The 22,000-nt window shown below is 38.2% G+C and overlaps 1 protein-coding gene across 1 annotated transcript; it reads right to left on the bottom strand.

The window, feature by feature from the left end:
• Window positions 1-1,129: 1,129 nt before the first annotated feature.
• LOC137949821 (uncharacterized) lies at window positions 1,130-20,287 on the bottom strand. The gene is made up of 14 exons (XM_068796014.1): window positions 19,772-20,287; window positions 19,588-19,680; window positions 16,452-16,514; window positions 12,739-12,825; window positions 12,473-12,625; window positions 12,245-12,378; window positions 5,811-6,045; window positions 5,558-5,668; window positions 4,387-5,445; window positions 4,054-4,311; window positions 3,776-3,961; window positions 2,534-3,685; window positions 2,097-2,450; window positions 1,130-1,867 (listed from the first exon to the last, which is right to left on the bottom strand). Exons 1-14 carry the CDS (start codon window positions 20,192-20,194, stop codon window positions 1,664-1,666), a joined length of 4,512 nt encoding a protein of 1,503 aa, XP_068652115.1. The 5' UTR covers window positions 20,195-20,287; the 3' UTR covers window positions 1,130-1,663.
• Between the last annotated feature and the right edge of the window lie 1,713 nt (window positions 20,288-22,000).

The following is a 22,000-nucleotide window of genomic DNA, read 5'->3' as shown; positions in this document are numbered from 1 at the left end:
TTTCTTGTGAGTAGGCTTTTCAAGAAGCCCAATGCCTTGAGCCCATAAAATGGTGTGTTGCCTGGTTTGACATAAAATGGACCACCCTCCCTCTTTGCTCTCTCTCCTCCCCTCCTGTCTTCAACGAGAGAAGAAAATGTTTTTCTTAACTTTGGCCATCTTCATCCTGCTACTGTTTTCTTAACCAGAGCTTCTATTACTTCCTTTGAGATGGAAGAGGATCGATCAATGTTATAAAAACTAACCCAATCATTGAGCTTAACCTGGATCGACCACCGGTTGAACCCAGTTTCTTGTAATACAACTTTACGAAAAGCTTGGCTCTCAAGTTTAGATATTACATAACTCTAATGTTGTCCGAGTCTCACATTGAAACAATGAACGCTTGAACAAAATCTGGCAGAGGCAATTTTCTTTTGTATTGAATTCAAATAATAGATCCATAGAGAAAATTGAGTAATCATAAATAGAACCATATAGATGAAAAACGAATAGGCTTGTCCCAGGAAACGACGTGATTCTTTCTAGGCTTTCTCTGCCTTCTGCGGGTACTGAAGTTGTTGCCTATTCATTCTAAAGAGGAAGCTCGACTATGATTATGATGAGAAGGCAGCCCAGATAGAAGCATCCCAGTTAAGAGTTTGGATTTACATCGACAAACCAAGAGTTTGTCTTGAGCCATCTCATAAACAGCACTTTCTGCAGACCACGTCCAGTGAAAGACCAGAGGAAAAAAAATCTTCAGGCGAATAAAAACTTGACATAAAAACACGAAAAAGGCAAATGGCTACTAGAAAATGAAGAAGAACTCTTTGATCAATCAGCCGATCTCAAGAGTCATTGACGGCCAAAAAAACGGGGAAATTGAAAAGTACTTACCAGTGTGATACCTCCTTGGGTGAATTATACCTAATGCCTGTTGATTTCCTAAATCATCTCCAATCAATCTTTCTTTGAAGCGAAAAAAGACTTTCTCCAATTAATCTACAAACCGATTTTAAAGGCAATACGGAAGCATTGGCTGTATCAAATAGCAATACAAGACCTCCATAAAAAAAAAAAAAAATAGATAACAAAATAAAAAAGAGAACCCCTGATTGGGGAAAATAAACGTAATACTTTTTCGAGATAAGAAACCAGACGGACGCATTTGATTAGAGGCCACATGGTAGACTTTGATTCTTCAGCTCTCGCCATGAAATTTTAGACAGCCGTTCACCTCTCATCATGACAAAGTTAAAACCTAGTTACATATCTATGTCAATGAAACATATTTTTAAAACCTAGTTACATAAGTTTATGTCAATGAAACATATTCTAATGATGTACTTTGTTCATCTAACCAAACTGGGGCTTATCCCTGTGCGACAAAGCAGCTGCAAACCCTCGAGAAAATCAGCTACAAAGAAGAAGATTACCCCAGAATTTCAAAGGTGCCAACGTGGATCCTAGCCAGCACTTTCTCATATAAGTGTAGTTAGGGAACAAGTAGCAGCTCTGGTAATTGTACCAAAAAATTACCAAATTCGCTGGCAGGCCCTTCTTAGTGTTTTCATATACATGTCAAGCAAGTGTATGTTGAAACTGTTGCAGCAGCTAGTGGGAGACTTCCATGTCATTGTCAATCATACTAGAGTCTCAACAGCCGAAACTGTTGTTAAACTCATTTTTCCATCGTATGTATATCTTCTTCTGAGTTAATATCGTGAAGCAATTGTCCATTTTCACCATCCGTGAGTGGGACATCAATGTCATTCTGGGAAGGCTTAGCGGGCAATTGTCCATGACCATTCTGCTCTTGTGAATCCACAGCATCTGTTAGGACTGCTGGATGGGGTGGATGCTGACTGTAATTATAGAACTGTGCCTGTATATGAGAAAAAGAGAAAGTGGTGAAAGTTTAAATTGGTGAACAATTCCATCTTCACACAGCCAGTAGAAATACCTCTCAAACTACAGAAAAAAAAAATAGATGCTACTAAAGTAATGTAGTAAAAGAAAGGATGAAAAAAATAAATAGGTAACACCAATGATTTTCCTAGCGATCATTGCACATATTTAAGTTCGTTGATCATGAAATGGGAAGAGTTACAAACCTGGTATAGCTGATGATAGATTTTATTATTAATGAGATCTTCCATCTCTTGAATTCCACTAATCAAGTAAACTTTCCCAGGATCTCCAACGAGACGTTCTGTGGATGATGTCGTCTCATCAAGATTTAGGGCAAGGTGATCAGGTCTCTGAAGGAGAAGCCGAAATGTCGGCTGTAGCTCATAGCATTGCTCAAAGAGTGAGCGGCGACAGAAAATATACAATCCAAGCCGTGCTCGAGACATGGCCACCACTAATCTTCTAACATCACGAAGGTGACCAACAAAACGGGTACGCACTAAAGACAATAAAATAAAGTCATTTTGCTGGCCTTGATATTTGTCCACAGTTGTCACCTGTAGCATAACAATATACAATTTGTTGAGTACAGCAAACTCACACATAAACATGGAGAGGGGGAGAGAGAGAGAAAAAAAACCTTATGAGGCGGTTCAATGCCACAGGCCGTACAGCGCCTATTGATAACATCACGTATCAGAAGCTTCTGGCCATTGTAAGTAGTCAAAATTGAAATCTTATTGCCAGGGTATCCAAGTAACGTCATGTAAATGTAGACACTAACTAAATATTCTGCTTCTCCTTCATTCTGATAAAACCAAGGTGAAGGAGCAGTTTCACCTCTTCCATGGTAATCTGGAACGTCTACTAGCTGATATTCATACGAAAATCCCGCATTAGCTCTGTGGAAAATAGTTTCCTCACGTACATATGGAAGGTCACCCAAATCCCTGTACCTCCAATTGTAGAGTTTGGCAATACTTGGTCTTGCTCGACCCTGGGCATTCAGCTCAATATAAGGGATACCCAAACGAACAAACCTGGTGAACAAACTTTGGTCCATGTGACTGTATTTCTGGAAAGCCATGTTCTTAACAACTGGGGGAAGCTGATGATGATCGCCAATTAGAACACAGCGCTTAAGCCGTGCATAACCATCTTCTTGCCTTTGTAGTAGCATGGGTATAAATGTTTCTATCTCCAGAATTTGCGCACTTTCTTCCATGAGCAAGTTATCATACTTGAATCCGAATTGCAGAAAATCCTTTCTTTTCAGAGCTGCATGAGTGCATGTCATGGCTACTATTTTAGCTTGCTTAGTCATAAGATAATTTGCACGATCAGCTTGCGACTTCAACAACTCAAATGCCCTGCACTCTTCTAGCTCTTGAAACATTGTTTTAAGATGGCGGAAACACCCTTTAGCTGCATGCATGTCTTTTTCAAAAGATTCACCAGCAAAAACTGGCTTCGGAGAGTTGGAAAAGAAATCCTGGAAAGGAAATCGGTCTTTTACATAAGTTGGTTTGTCCTGATTTTGAGCACAAGAAGCAAGAAACTGCTCCCAGCGTGAGTAAACATGCAGCAACCAAAAATATCCAGCAGTTTCACAAGTATAACCAACATCTTCTGGCAATTGAAGAGATCTTGCAAGTCTTTCTACTTCGGCAAGTAGCTCCAATCTTCGGATAAGCATCGCGTTTACACGCCCTTGACGGCTGAAACTCATATCAGTGTCCAGTTCTTGCTCACCCTGACCCAATCGAAGAAGGTAACGAGCTGGAACATCCCTCTGTACCAGTGACAATAAGGAGCATAACTAGGTTATCTAAATACATGAAAAAAAATTAATTTAAAATAAATAACAGATTAGTGTAGACACCTCCATTATCTTCTCAAAAAGGTCATTTAGAGCCTGGTTGGAATGTGTAATAATTAATGTTCTTTGGGAAGGACAATTGTGATATAGAACATTCAAAATCTGCACAGCTGTGTCTGTCTTTCCTGTACCAGGTGGACCAACAACCATGGTCAACCCAGGCTGAATTCCTGATATGATTGCGTCAATCTGTACACAAGAGCCAGAAACAAAAGAGCACACACAATCAGCATTTTTGTAGGTCAACTTACTAGTGATAACATATAAAGATAGGTATGTACCTGAGTGGGAGTAAATCTAACTGAATTCTGCTTCGGTTGGTCTTGGGGATAAGGCCCTGGATCTGGAGGAACATAAGCGTCCACAAAAAGCTCTTCTCTGTCATAATCTTTATGATGATCATCTCCGGTGTGAATGCTCTCTGATTTTGTATCCCCTGAGAGAGCATGAGTATTACCTTTCAAAGTCTTGGGGAGCCTTATCCGGAACGGAGGGGCTGGATTCATGCATTCTGTACCATCAGGATTCTTAAAAACAACCTAAAAAAATAAATTTGATCATTAAACAATAATATAAACACCTGATAACTTTTTAGCAAACTATAGAGGACTAACCTTATAATTTGGAAAGCTGTCTTTCAAGTGACTCGCATCAAGAAAAGTGTCTTTGAAATCTACAACTTCAAGAAGGTCTGGCATATTTGCCCACTGCGCAGCAGAAGGATTTCCATATCCCAAAAATATATCATGTAACCAAGCCGGAACAATACAATATTCATTCATCAGGTCCCTAATGGATTCCAGAATTGCTTTGAAATTGTTTTCCTTGGGTTTTCTACGCAATAAAATGTTGAATGTACCATAAACATCTTCTGCCCCCTTTTCTGCAATATCACTGACATCCAAGTGGTACTGTGCTGTATCCAAAGCAACAGTAATTGTACGAAGGTCCCCTTTAGGAGGTTTCCAATCATCTGGTTTTATACGTCCAGTGAAATCATTCATGAGAAGTCCCTCCTCATCCCTGATCTCAATTACCTCACATCCACGAACATATTGAAGCCCAAGCTTTTCAGGTATAGTTGCCTTTGCAGCTTCTTCTGGACTAAGGGGCTCAAATGAGGGACGGATGGAGAGCAAAAACAAAACATCATGTTCCTTTAAAGCATTCCATTCAGACCTTATCCTTTGTTTGTAGCTGGCAATACTAAAGGTTATATTAGCTGTTACAGCAGCCGGCTTTAATTCTCCAATATTTGGCTGCTTCACTTCGGTAATCTTGAATATCTTTATAGGTACCGCCATCCTTGACCAACCCCGAAAGGCTGTTTCTCCTTCATTATTGATGTAAGCAAGAAGATGTGGTACGGCTTCTTGGATATCCTCACGAATTTCATAAGTAGATTCAAGGCGGAAAAGGTTAAAGTTTCGTAGAAGATAATCATGTAGGGTCAGGAATTGTAGATTGAGTTTGGGGAGAGCCAAGCACCCTTCACCAGAGTAATTAATACTTGGTACAAGACTCTCATCCCACATTATCTGCTCATTTGGATAAAGTGGTAGAGCATTTATAGCTTCCTTCTGGGACTGGCGTTTCTCAAATAAAGATACCATTACTTCCATTAGGAAGTCAATCCTATGAGCCCAAGGATCATCCTTTGCTACCAATTTGAGCTGTAAAGAGTAACCAAGACAGTTAACATACATAAAAAATTCTAATAACATTAAATTCACAAAGCACAAGCAACAAATAGGAGTAAGAGAAAACGATATTAAAAGCACAAACCTTATTGCAGATCAAGTCTTGCAACTCCTCAGTAGATAATACAGACAACTTCTTCAAGAGATCTGCTCGTTTATGAATGGAGCCAATATTTGACAAAGCAAGGTCACGCAGCTAAGGGCAGCATAAGTTTTCTCAGAAAAATAAATGATGATGATCACATAAAAAATTCCTAGCAAAGAATACAACCATCTTGGAAGAACCAAAGGTACGGAAAATGATCAAAACAGCTATTTAAAAATGACCGTTAACATACCTTTGGAACTTTTTTAAATGCCAATAATTGGAAAGCTTGTAACCGATAGTAATGTGCATGGAGCACATCATCATCATTAAGTTGGCTCCCATCATGATCATTAATCTCAAACCCTTCATAGAATTGAAACAGATCCACCAACTGTGCAAAAAGACGTCCCTTTTCATGGTTATAGAGAGCACTCAAATGACATTTAGCCACAATAGCAATATCACCCACTACAGCCTTCAGATATCTGTTCAAAAAGTCAAATTAGTTTTTCAGAGTTTATTAGAAATGCAATATACCCAAGCCTGGTGAGACTTGAAGACAAGACATCACACCACAGCCCTTCCCATGTGGCCATTGAACCAAAGGCCCAACCCACAAACAACATAAACAAACAGAACCCCTATCAAATTATCATAAAAGTTCTGCACAAAAGAAACAAAGTGAACTCTTTATATATTAGGTGTCTATGCATTTGAAGATTAGGTTTTAATGTGGTTAAAGAAGTTAAATAGTGCTTTTTTGGGGGGAACAGTAAGAAGAATGAAACCACTAAGAAAAGATTAGAAAGCATAAGATGAAGCGAACAAGAAAAAAAGCCAAAAATCACAGAATAAAATCACTAAAAGAAAAACCTAAGAGAGGACTAGCACTCCCAAACACAAAAGAGTTGTTGGGGATCCTGTCATGAGCAAGGGACTCCACAATCTAGTTGGCCTCCCATAGGATGTGGCCCCAAGTCAAATCTATGGGAGTATCGGTATCCTCAATTTCATTGAAAAAGCCAAGAAGACCCAAAGAATCGTACTTGTACAAACCAATAATGTCTCCTACTGCTGTCGGTCTAAGATCCTTCTTAAGCTCCCACCAATATTGAGTTTAAGCCACCCCACACTAGAGAGGTTCCACTCATGAGGCTAACTGAGCCCCAAGTCCATGAAAGCAACCATATTTTTCCTATTGGCCAAGACAAACAAACTAGGCAGTACTGAAACTCAAAAACCTTGCTAGCCCAAAAGAGGCTATGGTGGAAAAAATTTCAACTACAACACTAAAATAGGATTGCCCCTCAAATGTCCTCCTAATAATATAGTCCAAATGCTCCACGATTGACGCCAAGGGAAGGTGCGAGAGGGATTTATCACACTTGATTTGGGGCCAAGACAAGAGTTGTTGAAATACACTTACTAGGAGTCAACAGAACAACAGCTGAAGCTGAATGTATTCATGATAACCTCCCAAATGTCGGAGGCAAACTAACAATGGACAAAAAGGTGATTCACTATCTCCTTGACAAAGGAAAAAAGTTTGCATTGCTTATTAACAAGTCACTGCAACTGTCTATTAAGTTAGCCCGTGTAAAGGTTTTAATTTTTGCTGCACCATATTTGGCAAAGCGAGTATTTTCCAGTGAAGTTCAGTTCATAAAGCAAAGAAAAAACATTTCTTATCCCAAGTACTCAGCCATTCACGTTTTCATGCTCTTCCGAAAACAGGGGATTTTGATCTTCACTTTAGACCCACAAAATGGACTTTCTGAGTATATTAAGGATGACCCGTTGAAAAAGGCCTCATGCTTAGACAGTACTGTTGCCCCTCATACCTCAAAGAAGGCAATTCATGAGGAAAGGTCCAACTCAAACATTCAGACATCAGGGCACATTGCTAAGGATGGGCTCCTGCTTTGATTATAGAATAGATGAGCTTGGCACATGCCATGATCAGACTAGAAAGAAATGAATTGAGACTGACAGTATTAGTTGGATCTGTCACTTATGGAACTATTTTGCTTTCTAAGGATTCGCAGGGAGGGGTGAGAGTAAGGATGGAAATTATGTACTCACCAGACATGGTCCATTCCCAAACCAAATGATCCTCCCCATGGACACACAAGCAATGGATGTCAAGCACCGAGATGATTGGCTTCTCAGGCTTCCTCAGCTTGAAGGCCATGCTTGAGGTTAAGATTCCAGTGAGGCTGATCACTCTTAAAGGAAAAATGAAAAATAGGTGATTTGGGGAGAAAATAGAAGATAAAAAGGATTTCTGGAAAAGGGGCAGCTTTGCTGCCTTGGAATCCAACCAGAAAGGTCCTTCCTGCTTCTTTATAATCAGGGTTTATGTGAAAATTTAAAAAAGGACAAAAATGCCCCTCAATGCTCAAAATTACACATCTCCTAAAATACATGTCTAAATTGAATGAAAATTTAACTAGAGATAAAATAAGACATTCTCTATCTAATAGTCATACTATAAGAGAAAAAAGTAATACTGAAAATATAAGAAATGACCCAAATACTCCTGAAATTGTATTTTAACACTCACCCACAAGCTGGAGAGTAGATATCAAATAATCCCAGCTTATCACTAAAGGATACATGTTCACGTCTCCCCAAGGGCTGGTAAATATATCTCCCAACTGGTCTGAAGACTTTACATAAAGAGTTACCACCTTTCCCTGCATAACTGCATCTCTAATGAAGTAGCAGTCAACCTCTATATGTTTCGTTCTCTCATGGAATACAGGATTGCTGGCAATAAAAATGGTTGCCGGGATATCACAATTCATAACCATAAGATCAGGTAACATAAAACCAAACTCAAGAAGCACAGACTTAATCCACATAAACTCACTACCTGTATGAGTCATTGCTCGATACTCAGCCTCTGCATGACCTAGCCACAACTGTCTGTTTCTTACTTTTCCAACTTATCAGGTTGCCTCCAACAAAACAACAGTAGCCTGATGTAGAACGTCTATCCATCTTACACCCAGCATAATCAGCATCAGAATACCCAAGTACATCAATTTTTCCATTATGAGTATATAGAAGACCTTTTCCAAATGCACCCTTCAAGTACTTCAAAATCCTCTGAGCAGCTTCTAAATGGATTTTTTGAGGATTTTCCATGAACTGGCTCACAACTCCCACAACAAATGAAATATCCGGCCTGGTAACTGTAGCATAGATCAGGTTACCTACTAACTTAGGAATTGAGTTTTATCCTCGAGTGTAGGACCCTGGGTGTCATGTAGATTATGATTAACTTCCATGGGGGTGTCTATGGGTTTAGCACCTAATAAACCATACTCCTGTAACATATCCAATATATATTTTCTCTGAGAAAGAACAATACCTCGCTTGCTAAGAGCAACTTCAATGACAAGGAAGTACTTGAGAGAGCCCAAATCCTTTGTTTGAACATGTGTGGCCTGATATTGTTTAACTTCTGTAATACCATCAAGATCATCACTAGATAACACACTAAATCTGATCAATAAATCTGGATTCCATACTATTGACCAACCAGGTCATTACTAAATTATCTTCTGTCACCCAATCTTCAGTAACAGGTACCGAGGGATTATCATTTATATATTTTGTCATTCTTCTGGCCTTCAAATACATCAAAACTGATCTAGACCAGTTTACATAATTCGATCCATTCAACCGGATCGTAGTTATGTAAATAGACTGAGAAAATTTCACATATGAGCTCTCAGCGGTCCTTTGAACAGCAACCCGTGTACTGGAATCAACCATTAAATATCACCAAATACCACAATTCAATACACTAGAGCATCAATTAACCAAAGGGAAGCACTTATCCCAAATTTCTATATTTGTGTAGTCAAGTGGGCCCCACACTGAATTCAATTAGGGCAATACAACACCCAATTCATTCGATTTAGAACCAATAGTGATCAATTCCAGCAATTGAGACCATAAATCAATGAAAGAATGACCTAATTGCAAGAAATCAAGATGGCGTAGGCTATATGGGTGATGATGCAAGCATTAGGTTGATGACACAGGCAGATTTGAGAAATTTCCTCAAATAGGGAACATCAAACACTTCTAAATCCCAACATTCAGTCAAATAGAAGCAGTAATCATTAGCTAATAGGCTAAGATAGGCAGAAAAAGGAGGAAAATAAAAAATTTACCCTACCAGTCCAGAAATCTGGGAAAAGCCTTCAAGGAGATTGCTAAAAATGGAGAGAACACAAAATCGAAAGAAACTTGCCCAAGACTTGCGTTACTACTCTGATACCATAAAAAATAGGTGATTTGGGGAGAAAATAGAAGAGAAAAAGGATTTCAAGAAGAGGGGCAGCTTTGCTGCATTGGAATTCGAGCCAGAAAGGCCCTTCCTACTTCTTTATAATCAGGGTTTAAGTGAAAATTTACAAAAGGACAAAAATGCCACTCAATACTCAAAATTACTTATCTCCTAAAATACATGTCTAAATTGAATGAAAATTTAACTAGAGATAAAATAAAACATTCTCAATCTAATAGCCATAATATAAGAGAAAAAATGTAATATTGAAAATTAAAAAATGACCAAAATACCCCTGAACTTATATTTTAACAAAAGTCACAAGATAAAAAACCATAACAAGAAGGTTTCTGCCCATCCTTTCTCTTGGACCTTGGACCTCCTACGAAAAGGTTGGGCGCTCACTTCTGCATTCCTTCAAGTCTCAAGGAGCTCATCTCTCAAGGTCTTGGAATTTGGGAAAGATAAAGCTCAAGGTTTGTTTCACTCACATTCAAATAGGCACCTGACAGGAAAGGAATCATAGGAATTCTTAATAGTAAGAGCACTCCTTTAGAAAGCCACCTGTGACCTTATTTTGAGGAATATAATTACATGGATCAGCACCCTTGACTCCTTCAAGTAACTGAATGGTGGTGCATAAGAAGCAATTGGAAGTTGATTCCTGTTCTCTGAGTCCCTAGGAGCGGTGCATATGTCAGCTGAGCAGGGAACTATCAAACTGAACTTTGATGGGTGCTCCATCTGGCTTTGGGATCTTCAGATCTTGGGATGGAGTGAGTAGCATGAGAATCCACAGAAACCAGTGACTAAAACAGATAAGTAAACACCCCAGCCCTCACATCCAAGCAGCATAACTGAGGATGCAGCACCAAAAAACATAATTATAGACACATATACACTATTTAGAGTGCTGTTCAACACAGCGAAGCATCCAAAATGCACAAAACAATGAAGAACAGTACATAAATCAGCCATTTCCAGAAAAACTAATAGAAAACAGCACGTAAATAGCAATCTCCAGCACCAAAACACATGGAAGTAGCTTATAGGTAGTATGCAGAGGCATCCACAGAGGGCTCAAAAAGGGCAGCATGCTAAAAGCGACCTAACAAAAAGCATAGCGCGTTACAAACTGTTCTACAGCACTTAAACCATCAACCCAACGATTGGGGCACAAAAAAAGAAGGAAGGTGAAGCTTTGCCCACCAGGCCCTAAACAATCAAACTTTTTCACAAACCAGGTCAGCACAGATAAAGAAGGAGAAGAGTGGAAGATATGAATCAGAATGCTTAATCCACTGTGATACCATGTAAAATTTGGATTAGGATTGGGAAAATGAAGACAAATATAGAAAAAGAGGAGTTTTTAGAGTTTACATCAAAATAGAGGAGTTTTTATAATGAAGACTAAAAATCAAGCATGACCATCTCCTAATACTTAATTAACTTAAAAACGAGCTGGGAGGACAAGTACACCCTTCACTTGAGCAGTATATAAAATAAGAAATTAGGACTAAACCACCCCTCCATATACAGTACAAATACACAACTCATACTTTTTTTTAAAATGCTATACACAACCCAGACAACAAACACGTAATACAAAAGCTATTCACGGTAGTAAAAAGACCACAATGTCCACGCTTCAAAAGCTCCCTCAATGAGGGGTTATAATTGGAAGTTGGTAGCTGGTTTTTCGGTTATTCAGCAACCTACTCTGGGGGTTGGTTTCCCCTTCCATGGTGTACCAAACTCAATTTTTATGGTCGTTCTTTCAGGGATAAGTTAATTATCCTAAGTTTTTCCTTTGGATATTTCTGTCCACTAGCGCTGAGCTTTATGCTCTTCTTCAGGGGCTTAGATTTTATAGGGCAAGGTTCATTGAGGGGGATTTAAATTAATAATATCCCGGTGCTCAGATGGTGCAGACCCTCAATGGAGGCATTGGAATATTTTCACAAGAATCAAGATCTTTCTCATTATGTTGTATTTAGTAGATCTAGTGTCGATTGATCTGTGAATCATGTTGCTGATGCTTTAGCTTTATGAGGGGTCAGGCTTCAATTACTCGTTTTCAGGATCCCACCCCACCCCGTACACACGCCAACTCTGTTTGCCTTTTGGCTAAACAAAATCACCACCATTTTGAAAAAAAAAAAAAGGAAATTTACTGGTTTCACCATCTCCACAACATGGAGAGCTCCTAGGTCTCCCTCCATATACCAAAAATCAGTTACTGGCAGCAGAAAATCAAGTAAAATATTAAGTAACTAACTCATTTATGCACAAAGAAAAAATTATAATTGGGTAAATTAAAGAAAAAACTTAAAACCTGATGACAACTGCAATAAAAAAACAGACATATGTGATGAAAGTACCTTCTAGTGGGAAGTTGACTTAATAAGTCAATCAAGAACTCCATAAACCTTTCACAATACAAAACACAAGCATCATCAACTTCTACAAGACCATAATTCTCGTTCTTTTGCATGATAACCTTGTTATCCAGTATCTGACAAACAAGTTTAACAGTGAGTACATGTGAGTTAACATTTAACTCTATCCAAATAATATTGCTACTGATCCTCAGAAAAATATGAACCCACCTCCAAAAATTCTTCAATTAGATTTCTCAGAAAAATCACTTCAAGCATCTTGGAAGGATCAATAGGTTCTTCGCCTTTGCTAGCTTTCTTCTCTTTCTTCATCATTTTTCTCCATTTCGCAATTAATAGCTTTGGATTTTGGCAAAGCTCCATCTAGGGAATAATGCAAAAAAAAATTACCCTCTCAAATTTTCAGGCTTGATATCAAAATGCAAAGTTACTTTTAGAAAAAGATCAAGTTCAAAGAAAGAGAATCCTGTGAAAACCTGAAAGCGGCCAAATGATAGACTGTGCCAAAGTTTCAGGCTAACCAACTCCAAAACTGTTTCACTGACAATGTCATCTTCCAAACTCTGCAACAAAAATAAGTGAAGAATAAAATTTTATTCAGTTTAATTTTTTAAATATCATATGTTTGGCAACATGTCAGGCCAAACAACCAAAGTTGACAGCTACACAGATTGGCTGAAGAAAATGAAATGGACATGTAAATCTAACAGCTCCAAATGAACAAAGACCTCCATCAATTTTTTTTCAAGCTTTCCATAAAAAACTACAATAAACATTCAACTGAGAATTTTGATTTTTACTATTTATACTCTAACCATTTAGTGTAGCTATTTAAGCAATAAAAGCATTCAAAAATCCTTAAAAATAAAAATAAAAACAAAAATAAGTACTCTAGATAAATATTAAGATTTGGTAGGCCTCCAATCTTACGGGCATACAGCAGAAAAAGAAGGGCCAATCAGGTAGAAGAGGGGGAAGACACCTCAGCACCCAGCGTGGCCCATGCAGGTCCACTTAGCTGCAGCAGCAACAGAACTGTTCTTTTAAGGACAGTTAGTTACAGGGATAAGGCAATAAAAGGAGGGAGCTGGCAGGATAGTGGGGGCAAGAAGGAACTTAGCAGCAGAGAGGAGGTTTCCAGACCCTCGAAGTCTGGTTTTGATCACTTACAGCAGCTCGGTTACAGCAGATAAGCCCTCTGTAGCCTTGGTCTCCATCAAGATTGAACCAGGTTTCATCTCAAAATGACTAGCCACTTAAGAGGCCTATTGCTAAACCTTATAAACCAACGACTGTTCATAAAATTTATCTATATGGGACTATTCCCACTAACAATAACTAACAGCTAAGGATTGCAGGTGTTTAAAGAAAATCGGTTGATGATCACCTGATAATCATCCTCAATCACTAAAGAGCCACAAAATGACCACAGAGGAGGCGGCAATCTCAGCTTCACTGAAGTCTTTGCTGGCCAAAGGACCTCAGTAAGCCATCAGAATATGACCATCATGACCATTTGATGGCGTCACCGAACACCACAAGCCCCAAATTGCCAATAGAGCTACTATCAAAGTTCAACTTCAAAAATCCCAAAAGGGGGAAGTTGCAAACTATCTGCAGACACACAAATAGCTAGACCAGGTTCCACAATCCTCATACATCAAAACAGTGAAAAACTTGTTGAAGCCCTTCATGAGATTCGATCAGAGGCAGATTGTATGAACAACTCTCTCAGTAGCCCACCCAACAAACAGAAGAAAAAACCTTCAAATTCCAAAAGAGGGAACAACTAGTGCAATAAAATTTAAATCAAGGAACAGTATAATAATTTAAAAAAGAAAATGTCATGCACCTTTACACTGGTCACTTTCATACAACTTTTATCTAACCTAACTAGAAAAATATGAAGTTTAATCTAACAACAAATTAGAGGGGTCAATAGAGTTTCTCTTCTAAAATTTCAAGGTACAACAAGGTAGAACACTATCAGGACACCTTTTAGTTGCTCCAATACAAATTAAACAAGAAAACAAATAACACAAAAACTGAGATAGACCTTATTTATTCGGAGTATGAATAGCCTGAGCAGAAAAGAACAATGCATGGAAGAATCGGGAATGATACCTAAGAGCAAGGAGGACAGCAACGAAAGACAAGAATATAAAAGGACCAAAGAACAATTTCCTAGAAAGCACAAGAAGGACAGATACGAAGACGAAAATGGATGGACTACACTGAGATACTGGCAGCTAAAGGAGAACCGAATGGTATAACCTTTACCAGAGTAAAGGTCAGCTGACAGCCTGACTGCAAACAAGGGCTATTTAGCAACTTTAAAATGAAAAAAAAAATGATTTTAAGGGGCATATTGTTGTGCTTCATCATGGAAAAGTCATGCATACCTAGAAATAAAGTGCTCAAGAGCTGTGAAGATGACTACAGCAGGGCACGCCCAAAACCATTTCAGCCATATTCCAAGAATTGTATTAGAATCCTTGATCAGCAATTTCTTCTTCTACTTCGTTATTATTTTTTTTTAGAACAATGAGAAAGAGCATGCATGAAGAGGGCTCAAAAGAGTCATAGGAAAGAGGCAGATAAAACTTAAGTGACAGTCCCAAGGCGGATTAGTAGAATTAGCAAGCATGATGGAACCAAAAAATGTCGGTGAACATCTTCATTCCATAAAAATCACATCTTCATTCCATAAAAATCTGAGGGGTTGAATGGAATCTTTTCAAAAGCACCAATTAGGCCATGGCAACAACCATCCCTCCCTAGACATTAATGGCTGCTAGAATAGCTCATATGCATCTAAGATTAGAAAGATTACGTCACTAGAAAAAAACCTGATTTTGACTAGTCATTTTGGTATGAACATGGATCCAACCTTAACACAATATCAATGTAGGAATTTGTATGTGAGCCTCCACACAAAATTGTACACATGTTGGAGCCATAAAGAAGACCCACAAGTGAAGGAGAGTAAAAATAGTAATCCCACAGATCCAGGACTAGAACGATTTTGTACTTATTACTTGAGAATGCACCTCCTAACTTTAGCTAGTTATTTTTGGATGGAATTCGATTAGGAATGAGCATGAGTTGGGTTAAACAGGTAACATGACCAGACCTGACCCCACTCAATTTTGGTGGGGACATGGTTTTCCCCTCACACCATGAAGCGGGGACGGGGTGAGGAAAAAAAAACCCATTGTAGGTATGGGGTGGGACAGGTTTTTCCATCCCTGCCCGAACACGACTGGGGGGTCTACTTACATAATGCATTTTAAAAATGATATATAAGTTTAACAAGTAAAAAGGGAAATTTTTTTTTTGTTGTAGTTAGAAGTCAATTCAATTGATACATATGGACTATTACAACAAAGTACTGTAGGTTGTGCAATTTCGTAATGTACTACTTTTGTCCCCACCTGCAGACCTAACATGAAACCCATACTTGCAAAAACTCACCTGCGAAAACCCATCACGGGGTAGTGATGGAGTTGGATTTTCAGGTTTCAGGTGGGGTTCAAAAACCCAATCCCCACCACTAAACTGAACCCATCTTTAACAATGGTCAATCAATCACATCATCTAAAGCAGTGCCCAACAGAGAGAACCATGCCCCCTAGTTTCCAAGAAGAAAGTGCAAAAGGCTGCTATAATAGTATGTTGACCTTGCTGGTGGAAAGGCGAAAGCACAAATTAAAAGTACTGCCTTATGCTAAAAAACAACAGAAGCTAGGACCCAAATGAGTTAAGATGCCAGTACAAGTAACAACAGAACCTGCACATGACTCTTAAGGTTTTCCTTCATTGCACCAAAGACATGGCATTTACAATTCCCAACAGTAGAAGACATGGCCTTTCTTTGTTTAGTTAAAGACAGGTCTATCAATCATAAAATTAAGAAATTAAAAAATAGTCAAAGACAATGTCACAACTAAAACCACACCCATACCAATCGAAACATCTTCCTCCAAGGAAAAGAATTGAAACTCCAAAACAAATAAAAAGAAGACGAAGAAGAAGTCAAAGATTTCCCATCCAACATATTTGGCAGAGCCATCTTATATAACAAAGAGCCATTTCTTTTGCTTTCCTGTAATTGGCCCAATAAAGTTAACATGTCCTTAGTGTCTTGCACTTTAGTGTCTTGCATAAAAGAAACATGATGACTGCTTACCTGAAAGGCATTAATCATGAAAAGTAAATAGTTGGTTTTCTCTGCTATTGATAATGGCCTCCCCTACAACCACACGCCAAGAAGAAGTGAGTAGTACGATCAAAATATTACAAACAGAATCAACAGATTGCGAATTACAGAAAAAATACATGAATAATAGAACCAAACGATTCGTTTAAGGGAAAAGAGAGAAAGAAAGAGAGAGAAAGAGAGAGAGAGAGGGAGAGGGAGAGGAAGAGGATAACAAAATCCAAGCATCCGTCAGGGAGATTAATAAAAGATTCAGTAACTAAATTTACCTAGTAGGATCAAACTTTGCATATCATATGCTGCTCCTTTCATGGTTATTGACATTATTGAGAGCATGATATGAGCTCTCTTTGAGGGTTTGAGACTTTATTGTGACTCATTCTCTAGGCCGGTCTTGGTTGAGGATGACTCCAATGTTGTGGGTAGCTGGGTTTCCAATCATTCCTCTCTACCATAGCAATTACATTGTTTCTATAATCAGATTGAAGATATGTCTTTACAGTTTAGATTTAATTGCAATCCAAGCTGTAAAAATATATTCTCAATATCGTTATAGAAACAATGTAGTTGCCATGGTGGAGAGGAACGACTACCAGCTATCCTCGATACAATCTGCCTCCTCAATCTCGTTATAGAAACAATATAGTTGCCATGGTGGAGAGAAACAACTACCAGCTATATGCAATAAAATCTGCCATTTCAAAAAATAATAATAAATAAAAAATCCATTTGAACGGCCAAGGATAACAAAACCCTTGGAAATTTACCTACTGTACTGGAGAGGATGCCCAGGAGCTCTTCAAAAAACCATTTCTTGTGCCACTGATTAGAACCAAAATGAAGGCAAGGAAGTGCAACTTGGATCCAATTCTACCATTCTAAACCAAAACCCATCTTCACCATAAAGAACTGAATAGAAACTCCTGCTTCACCAGTCAAAAACCATCTCCTAATTACTCTCCTGACATCTGATTTTGATGTTGTAAGTTTTTTTTTTTTTTTTTCAATGTTGAACCCTGTACCTAAGTTAGATCAAACCCAATACCCCACAATAGAAACCCTAGATATGATGAAGACCAATCCAATTTTTGTAAAGGTTTTTCATTTGTTCCTAACTTGGATGTAGTTATTTCAAATGTGTTACATGATCTATTTCCCTTTCCCTGTTTCTGAATCCTGCTCAGTCAATTTCAAAAAAAAAAAAAAAAGACCCTCCTCAGCAACTATTGTTCCACGTAACTTCATCGAAGCAGTATATCCCTCTCTTCTCATAAATAGATAGCCAACCATCATCTCTTTCCACACAATGATGATGATGAAAAAACCCTTATTAGTGACCAAAAGGATGCCCAATGCAACAAGTTCTAGACTCTTGCATCTGCCAATTGCAGAAAGACCTTTTATCTAACAATAACTCAATCTCAAACAACTGGCAGGGAAAGAATCATTTTGAAGAGCATAATCCCCACTTCAAGCCAACCACAATCTAGCTCTCAGGTCAGAAGCTAAAAAGCAAGATAACACAAGAAATGTCTCAGGCTCGCCTCTTCCTGCCTCACAAAGTAGGTGTTGACAACCTTCTAACAATAGTGGATAAAGGCTGGCCACTGAATTACCAACTGAGGATAAGAAACCATATATGATATCAAAATAATATTGATTTGCCCACAGAATCCCAAAAGAATGAAAACAACACCAATTAAAACACTTTCAAGACTCTCAACTCAGAAAATACCCCAATAGTGAAGCTCCTTTTAGCCTTGAAACCAGAGAGCAAGACATCTAGGATTTTTAAGAGGGTAAGGTACCTCACCCCCATATAAAGTAAATTATGGAACATTAGACCCCACACATCTCACCCTTTGGCTGGAGCTGAGTGAACATATCTTTGTTGCACAGCTTTGTTCTGTTGGTGGGGTTATTGAAAAGGCCATTCACTCAACTCTGCAGTGGACTAAGTTGGTCCAGGAATTCAATGATTTGCTGGCTACTATGATCCAAGAAAATTGGTGTCTTGGATTCCGCCCGCATGACCTTCTCAAATTGAATTTTGATGGAAGTTCGCTAGAGAACCGGGATCCCTATGGCTTTGGTGGCTTAATTCAAAACCATGCTGGACATACCCTTCTATCCTACTAGGGCCCGTTGGAGTACCTGATTCCACTACTGCTGAAATATCTTGTCTTCTGCGTAGGCTAAAAATTTTCCAGCAACAATTCTCGGGCCCTGTCATTGTGGAAGGTGACTCTAAGACCGTCATCTCTAGGGCCAGCACGTTGCAGCCCATTCAACTGGCGTTTTGATCAGAAATGTACCCAGATTGAAGACTTATCAGCAATGATGCAAATTGAGTGATCCCAAGGGCCTCTTGAGGCAAATTTGAAGGTTTTGCGAAGTTGGAGAATTCCCAAGAGGCAATTGTAACTAATTTTCTTTTATTAAGTCCCCCCTGGTTGAGTGGCTCCTTTGTTGTTGTGGGGTTTTTTCCCCTGTTTTCCTTAATAAAATTTCCACATCATAAAAAATACTAATTAAAGATACAGACAAACACCCACGATGTCTCAGATTTTTACATGGCCAAGGAGTTTCAAAGAACCAAGATGCCCACCCGGGCCAAAAACACCACAACAACTACAAACCATTACATAACAGCAGCATACATGCACCGCTTACTCATCAGTAACAAAACATCGTAGAGACATTTACGTTAATGAAATAATACAATAATTAAGCTCATTCGAGCTCAGAAACATCACAATAACTAGAAACAATTACATGACAGCAAAGTAAATACGGTCTACTTTTCAATACATCAGGGATGGCACATTAACTTCCAGGCGTCATCACTGCTATGTATAGAATAGAAGCAGCTAACGCCTACAATTACTCGAGCCTCCATATGACGATAACCAAAAATAAGAAAAAAGTAAGATCGACGATCAAGCAAAAAAATAATAATAATAAAATAAATTTTAAGAAAAGCGAGAGAGAGAGAGAGAGAGAGAGAGAGAGAGAGAGAGGAGAAATATACATTTTTTAAAAAAAAAAGAAGACGGCAAAAAGAAATGCACATTAAAAATAAAAAGCAAAAATTGAAGTCAAGTACCTCATCCTTGAGACGGAGAACCCTTCCCAGGAAACCTTTAAAAGCATCCTTCCTATCGTAAAAGCAAATCCAGGCGGCTACATTCTCCCGGAACTTCGACATCCAAAACCAAGTTAGCAGCTCTCTCACACTATTCCACCGCAAACAACAAAAAATATTGAAACAAAAGAAAATTGTGGCGCACCTTCTCGTTCACCATAAGTATCATGGACATCACGTGTTCAAATGTAGCAGTGGCTGGATCAAAATTAGGCCATAAATAATTCTCCAAGTACTGACTGACCTCCAAAATCATCACTCTCTGCAAGGAAACAGTCTTCCGCCCTTCCGTAACGAGGAGCTCCGTCTCGTAAATCTCCTTCACCAAGTCCGGATTGAAAGCAGGTCTGGACGAGGTAAGGGATTCAGCTGTCTTCGCCCAATTCGCTGCAGCGATCTTGGTCAAGCGATCTCGCTGGATTTCGACGAGCGTCACTGAGTTAGATAAATTGGCTGCCGGCCGCTGCTCCGTTGGCTTTTCAGGAATTTCCTGCCCTAATTCGTCAGGGTACTCGGCAACTCTGTGCCGCTTGAAATCGTAGGTTCCAGTGCCGTATACCTTGGTCATCTTCGATTGAGTTTATCGATTACTTGCTTTCCAGACACATTCGCTTTACCTTCTTCTTGAGGGTTCTTTCAAGGTTTAGTGAGGCGACCGGACAACAGAGACTGGAGAGAAGCAGGGACAGCGCTGCAGCGCGGCGGAACTTAAATAAATCATTGAAGGCGGTAAAAACCCGATCTTTGACTCGGTTCTGTTTCCCATATCCGATTTGAAGACTCAGCGAGTCGTAGCCGATTCAAAAGTAGTGACAGGCTTACAGCACGATAAGTGATTAAGACAAATAATAGTAAGTATACACTTGTTTTTTCCTGTTTCTATATTCATCCTCTCTTGTATTCTTTGAGAAGGCTCTTTATAGCCTAGAAACAGTTATTTTCCATCAAAAAACTATTTCTATTTCTAGTGTTTTTTCATACAAAACCGCCTATTCGGTGAAGTAAAATATTTTTTTTAAAATAGGACATAATAAATATTCCTTTGACGCGTGCAACTTATGATTTTTATAAAATTCATATTTATTTATAAAAAAATAAATAAACATTAACTTAAACATTAATAACACAGATAAATACTAACTAATATACTACATAGAACATTACTGCAATAATAATTCCGAAACATAAACAAAAAGATAAGAGTGAGTAGAACTTAATTTTTTTATTCAAATATTTAAACTTACACTTGAACTTATACAAAGAGAATAAGAATAACACAAGTTCATATTCAAACTTACAAGAATAATACAAACTAGAAACACAAGAACACTCACAAATAACAAAAGAACACTAAAAACACCTCTCAAAAACCCTCTAGGTCACTATATTTCGATTGATGTCTTCGTTTTCTCCTTAGGTATGTTTATAGATTCGGGTTTGTTGGTCCATATAGTTTCTCAATAGGGGGTGAATTGATAATTTTACAATTAAAACTTTTTGTGCTTGAATGAAAAATCAAGTGTATGTAAACTAAATATGAAACACACACCATAAATAACACATAATTTTTAGTACCAATGTTCTCCTAGTGATAATCATCGCCCAATAATCCTTGCTTGGAAAATTTTTGCTAATGACTCCATTACCAAAAATTTACATAAAAAAATTTGACACTCTTTAAGCTATGTGTATGCTCAAATACAAGGATAGAAATCTCTTTTTAAGATTAAGTGGCTAGATTATAGCTTTAACAAGCTCTCCTATCTAGATTAACATGCTCTAGATCAGCCTTGTAAAGAACAGTATGAAAATAGAAAACAAAGGAAAACCTATACGCTTGAAATATGGAGAGAGATTTCTCCTTGAGATTTCCAAGCCTCCAACCTTTTACTCACAAGAGAAAAAGTTTATATAACTTGAAGTACTATGATGCGTAAAGAATTTGAAAGAGATAGGAAGTTTTTGTAAGTTTATAGTTCTTTTATCTCAAAATTGGATTTGTAAAGAATTTCAAGTAACAACAAGTTAAGTACTCTTAAATGCCAATAAAGGCTCTCATTACTCTTCACTAGATGTTTAGGGGGGTATTTATAAGTTTTCTTTCAAACTAGTTGTTTTTTGTCTATTATTTTAAATTGCAAAACGTGTTGATCGATCATTGAAAAGTTACAATAAATCAACCACGTATAACGATAATATTTTCAAATTTCATAAACTCGTCGACCAATTGAGCCATCGATTAGTTGAATTCTCAACTTAACAGAAATGGTTGGTTGATTGATCAATCCATTTAGGTTGATCAATCATGCTTAGTAAACCTGGTTATGCAGATCTCAATGCGATTTATCATAGTTCTAGTATAATCAATCATGTT

This window comes from Aristolochia californica, unplaced genomic scaffold (genome assembly GCF_029961685.1).
Source record: "Aristolochia californica isolate CCGP_79_NKW_82.1479 unplaced genomic scaffold, dmAriCali1.0.hap1 SCAF_14, whole genome shotgun sequence".
In the NCBI taxonomy this organism is placed as follows: Eukaryota; Viridiplantae; Streptophyta; class Magnoliopsida; order Piperales; family Aristolochiaceae; genus Aristolochia; species Aristolochia californica.
This window is presented reverse-complemented; position numbering and strand designations above follow the sequence as displayed.

Coding starts and splice junctions, on each gene's coding strand:
- LOC137949821 (XM_068796014.1), bottom strand. CDS start 20,194: ATGACCAAGGTATACGGCACTGGAACCTACGATTTCAAGCGGCACAGA. Junction 19,681..19,771: donor TACTTATGGTGAACGAGAAG/GTGCGCCACAAT, acceptor TGGATGTCGAAG/TTCCGGGAGAATGTAGCCGC. Junction 2,451..2,533: donor GCATTGAACCGCCTCATAAG/GTTTTTTTTCTC, acceptor GTTATGCTACAG/GTGACAACTGTGGACAAATA.